Source organism: Pinus tabuliformis, chromosome 4_2, assembly GCF_031772625.1.
Source record: "Pinus tabuliformis cultivar Carrire ecotype Pingquan chromosome 4_2, CPIR1, whole genome shotgun sequence".
Lineage (NCBI taxonomy): Eukaryota > Viridiplantae > Streptophyta > Pinopsida > Pinales > Pinaceae > Pinus > Pinus tabuliformis.
The window spans coordinates 645,282,817-645,289,024 of record NC_142304.1 but is presented as its reverse complement, the minus strand read 5'-3'; the positions used below and the strand labels follow the sequence as shown (position 1 = coordinate 645,289,024).

The 6,208-nt window shown below is 39.7% G+C and overlaps 1 protein-coding gene across 1 annotated transcript; it reads left to right on the top strand.

Annotated features, from left to right (window-relative positions):
* Nucleotides 1–643: 643 nt before the first annotated feature.
* On the top strand, nt 644–1,114 carry LOC149171023 (uncharacterized). Its single transcript, XM_089425812.1, has one exon. The coding sequence runs from the start codon at nt 644–646 to the stop codon at nt 1,112–1,114; it is 471 nt and encodes a 156-aa protein (XP_089281938.1).
* The last annotated feature ends 5,094 nt before the right edge of the window (nt 1,115–6,208 follow it).

Genomic DNA, 6,208 nt, shown 5'->3' with positions numbered 1-6,208 from the left:
GGAGGAGCTGGAGGCCACCTTAAAATGGTTCAAAAAGGACAAAAGCCCTGGACCTGATGGTTGGACTATCGAGTTCTACCTAGCTTTTTTTTACATCATCGGCATAGATTTATTAAAGGTCATTGAGGATTCTAGGAATAGTGAACATTTGGAGGCTTCCATCACCTCTACTTTCATTTCTCTTATTCCAAAAGTTGATAATCCACGCTCCTTTGACGAATATCATCTTATTTCACTCTGCAACTGCTTGTACAAGATCATTGCAAAAATTATTGCCAATCGGATGCGGCCCATACTTTCAAACCACATTTCACCTGAACAATTTGCTTTCCTCCAGGATAGGCAGATACATGAGGCCATTGGCACTGCCCAGGAAGTTTTACATACTCTCCACACCAAAAAAGGCAAAGGTATGATTTTGAAGGTTGATTTATCTAAAGCATTTGACAGAGTGAACTAGTTATACCTTAGAATGCTTTTAACCCATCTCGGATTCCCTTTCAATTTCATCAAATGGATTATGTGTTGCATCACTAACATTTCGTTTAGTGTCATGGTCAATGGGAGCGCATCCCCTTTTTTCTTCTTAGAAAGAGGTTTGAGGTAGGGATGTCCTCTATCTCCGCTACTTTTCCTGCTGGTTATGGAGGGGCTAAGCAGAATCATCAGGGAAGAGCATAGAAGGGGTAGATTACAGGGTATCAAGATGACAGATGATTGCACGCTCACACATCTACTATTTGTGGATGATGTTCTGATCTTCCTCAATGGAAGTATTAGTGACCTTACCAATATCAGAGCCTCTTTCACCTTATTTCAGGAAGCTACGGGCATGTTGATCAATGAACATAAATCTACCCTCACAGCTACAGCGTGCTCTCAGCATGAACTACAGTTTGCCCTACATCGCTTCCAGTTTACTCTGCAAAATCTTTCTGAGGGACTGAAATATCTGGGGTATAGATTAAAGCCTAATGGATACAAGATTGCTGACTGGACCTGGCTCATTGCTAAGCTAGAAAAGAGACTCAATATCTGGTACCTCAAATATTTATCTCAAGCTGGATGCCTTACTCTTATCAAGAGTGTCTTGGAAGCCACTCCAGTATACTAGATGTCCCTGGCTTGGATTCCTAGAGGAATCCTTACTAGAATACAAACAACTTGCTGTAGATTCTTATGGAGGGGAAGCCAGCAGGGGAAGATTTTTGCATGGGTTAAATGGGACGCTCTCAATCTACCAAAGAAATGGGGAGGTTGGGGGATTAAGAAATTGGATGATTTTTCCTCTGCTTTCGCTGCTAAGCTAGGGTGGCACCTGGTCACATCTGACAGCCTTTGGTCGAGAGTGACAACTTCAAAATATATTGCCCCTTTACATATCTTGGATTGGATCCGAAGGCCGATCCAGAATTTTGCCGGGATATCGACCATCTGGAAGGCTATTATAAAAGCATTGGACCCCATTCAAGCTGGCCTCACTTGGAGGATACTCTCGGGTCACAGCGTCCGCATAGGTATTGATCCATGGGTGGGCTACGAGAATGCTCACAGATTGCCTCCTGATCTCCTCCAGCATCTCCGGGCTCACAACATCACTCACATTGCTCATATCGCAGACAGTGAGAACTCTTCTTTTCTTTACCAGGCTTGGAAATCCGCCCACCAGCTCGACATCCCCCTCATTGGCAACAAACCTAGGATGACTATACTCGGGCTCTATCAGAAGCACACATTCGCATAACAGAAGGTGAAGATGAACTTATATGGGCATTAGCCAAATCAGGCAGATTCTCCCCAAAGGAAGGATACCTGTTTCTATCGGCTGCTAGGAAACCTTAGTCCATACAGGCTTGGTGGAAACACCTTTGGAAGCTGAAGGCCCCCCCAGGACTCGGCTACTTATGTGGTGCATCATGAACAACAAAATCCCTATGGGGGATAACCTTATGAAGCGCACCTTTCATGGCCCGCACTGGTGTTATCTCTGCAAATGTGAATCTGAATCTGTATATCACCTGTTCCTCACATGTCTGGAAGCCCGCAATCTATGGTCTCTTCTTGCATCGGCTATTTCCCCTCCATGCGACTGGTCTGCGGACTCCATCGAGGCAGCATGGAACCTTTGGCACTCCTCGATATCCTCCCACAAGCTGCACTGCCTCCCCTTACTTTTTTGCTGGGAAATCTGGATCGCTCGCAATCTCATAATTTTTCAATCCGTCTCACCCTGATGGCCTATCATTGCTACAAAGAAAGATGATCCCCCTCCTCCGAGGCCTAGGACCATTACACCTGAAGTTTTTGATCCCCATATTCCACGAGCTTATTTTGATGGTGCCGCATAAGAGGATGGCTATGGGGGCAGGGCCATCCTACATATCTCCACATCACACTCTTACAGCCTACTCCTGGGCTTCAGAAGAGGCACCAACAATTATGCGGAGCTTTTTGCTGCAAAACACCTCATACTCTTTGCACTGGAAAAGAACTGTCGAGCCTTACAATTATTTGGGGATTCTAAAATTGTTTGTGACTGGCTGAATAGAACCACTAGATGTTGGTCTTTCTCTTTGAGACATATTCTGGATGAGACTCTGAGATTGATTACTCATTTTGAATTTTTTACTTGCAATCATATCTACAGGGAGCGGAACACAGTTGCTGACCGCCTTTCCAAAGAAGCTGCGCTCTGGGAGCCGGGCATCTGGATGATCCGAGAACAGATTGATGGTGCCCATTACCAGTACTATCATAGGCCTTTTATGGATATTATTGCTTAGATGGCATGGTACTTTGGATATTTAAATTTTTTGTATATATATAGCACTTCTGGACTATTATGTCGATCTTATATCATGTTAAAACTATTTTTATTTGGACTGTCACCTCCCTGCGTGGATCAAAGGTCACAGTTTCCTTTTTGAACTCTGTTAGTCTGGCTGATGACAACTATGTCATTGTACAGTGTTTTGAATATGCATATGCATCTACAAAATGTAATTTCTTATATTAATGAAATTACGAATTTTTCCACAGGAAAAAAAAACTAAAATATTTTACCTTTAATTATTTTTTCCTTGTGAATATCGAAATATTTTACTAATTAGGTTAGAATGAATATGAATGAACTATCTAAGCAATAGAAAATTATTCATGGTAATTTTACAATTATAGTTTCAACCATACTAAACTTACTAAACTTTGTAATTTATAATAAAAAAAATCTTTGCATTTTTTTGAAGTCATTTTGCATGTAATTTCATATATAAAATTTTGATATAAGATCACCAATAAATAATCTATAATAAATATTATTTCATAAAAATAAACATCATTACCATCTAACAAACATAAATATCATCTACGATACACATTCAAATTCACTACCATCATCTAATTATATACACCTCTAACACATATAAATGTCATTAGCTAACACACAAATCTAATATTCTAACAAGGCATCATCATCGTGATCACATCTAACAAAATATAAACATTGTAATCTAACATCATCACCACACACATCCTCAAATTAATATACATATCATGTCAAACAACTGTTATCACATACACATCTATCCACTAGCACATTAAATGAACATATCTAACATGACCTAACAATATACACATCAACATTAACATATAAATTAAGTACATCAACATGATAAAAAGATGCACCATATATATATATATATATATATATATATATATATATATATATATATATATATATATATATATATATATATATATATAGATATATTTACAAACAAGTGAAACAATTGCATCAAGTCAAATAACCGCTATCGAATATATGATACAACAGATGTAGTAGAGGTAGCCTGGTCTGTAGCAGGCAATGATGGATGGTCAAGTACTACCTCAACAGTCGAACTATCGGGTGGAGGAGAAGGTGGTTGGTTTGCTCTCTCAAGAGAAACACAAGGCACCTCCATCAGTACTGGGATGTGATCATCAAGCGAATGATGAGGAGGTGTACTACTCGAAGGATCACCAACACCCTAACCATGATCCGATGGGGTAGTACTACTAGAAGCATGATCACCACCCTTAGCATCATGAGCCAATGGAATAGAACTCTCTGAAGACTCATGTGATGTATCTATTGCATGCCTTGCATCCCTCCTCGCTACCAGTAGTTTGGTAGCTCTGATGATATGATGCATAAGAGTCATCATATCGCACAGACAATCCTTGAAGAGCTTCAAGAGCCTAGGATCTGCCCTGATCTCTCGAGCCCTCACAAGGCAACTCCCTCCTCAACCAAAAGTCTAGAGAGTTGGTGTAGTCCATCCTAAATCTGAGACCAAACCTACGGGGCCAGATGCCCATGCCCCTCTGCATTTGAGGATGTGCCTCATCATCCTCTTGGGCCTTGCCCATCTTTGCATCTTATCCTTCTCGTGGGGGAGGAGGCATGTCCCCAATGAATGTGCTGATGTCTACAAATATATAGTACACAACGATAATTAAACATATTCATTAAAAAAATTAATAAAACAAGTTAAAGAACATGTTAGAATAAATTTTATTCTAATTAATTAAGCTAATAAAATGAAACTCGATTAATTTAAAGAAAAAAATTAATATTACCTCTATCATTTGCAGGCTCATACAGTGTGAAGAGGATGTTGGGACACTATCTCCAATCCATCCCCACGTATGGAAACGACACCAAGATAGACGTGTGGTCATCCTCACTAGGAAGTAGTGCCAATGCCTGGGCATAAATCTTGGCCGGATACTCCGACAAGCCCCTCTTGCACATCATTTGGCACCACATGTGCATCTGCACCTTAGTCATCGTCTTAGGAGGGCAATGGTAAAATGTAGGCCTCGTTTATGGAAACCTCTCAAAATATAAACAAAACATATCTAAAGCGAAAGGGAAATTCGTCCTCCCATGTATCATCACACGACATCTATCTAAAGCCCTACAAAACTGCCTCAAAAACATGGAAATCCATCTAATACATCGTGGCACCTGCATGAAAGAATCAATATAATACAAAAGTGGGAAATTAATTCGTTTCCCATCACTAGTATAGTGTGCAATGGTGGTCACTAATAATGACAGACACCTAACCTCCTGTGCAGAAAATGAAGAAATTCGTATTTGTACATCACGCACCTAAAAATTAGTTAGATGAACTACATGACCCCCAACATATCTCTAAGAGTAGACAAGATGACTCTCTACTGCAACACCATTGGGGACATTAGGGAACTCAGGAAAATCCTCTCCTCTCTTAGATAGGACAATGATAAAATATATGTACTCCTCAGAGGGCCTATACCACATCTCAGGACCGACATGGAAAGGTTATTCCTGGACATTATACCAATGGATCAACTGTGCTAACAAGCCAGAGTGCACCTTCAGGGATGTAGCCTCCTCATAGTACTTAAGTAGGCCTACATTCTTCAAGAGCGCTCGGGTCGTTTCACTAATAGGGCGAGGGTATAAATCCCTCTCCCCCTCTCATGCCTCCCATGGTCAGACCACATTATATTGGTCCACCATTTTCTCCTGCTCCCGCTATTGCTCCCTTTGTTAATGTCTTTGCTACATGATTGACATATAAAATACATTAACCTCATACATAAAACATATTTTTTTTTATTAAATGAAAAATAAATTTATAAATATGGACATATAAATTTCAATTAAAAAAAAAAATCATCCTCGGTGGCCCCAAAAAATAGTAATTTATTTGCTCAGGTTCGTTATCAAACACAACAACGATAATAATGCGTACATAATATGTCACACTGCTTTTGGTTTGCATACATACATTTTCAACGCGGTGCGTCAAGACAACCTTACGCATCGGTGCGTTAATATAACATTTTCACACCGGTATGAAACATTCAAGTTATTGAATGCACCAAGCTATATTTTTTTAATGTTATGTGTGCAGTGCGTTTGGTAAATATAAATGCACTGGGAGTAACCTAAAAATTTACGCACCAACGAACAATTTATACCTTTTATCGGTGCATTGTAATTTACAAGGTGCACCAACAACACCACTACTGGTGCGAGCCGAACCTGTCGAACGCACTGCATAGGAAAAACAACAAATTTAATATAAAAAAATGGACTTTTAGACCTCTTTTTCAATTCTAATCCGCTAAAAAAATAAATTCGAGAGAAAAATAGACATTACCTAGACATTTG

What these genes read in the sequence shown, in the direction of transcription:
- LOC149171023 (XM_089425812.1), top strand. Translation starts at nt 644, where the DNA reads ATGGAGGGGCTAAGCAGAATCATCAGGGAAGAGCATAGAAGGGGTAGA.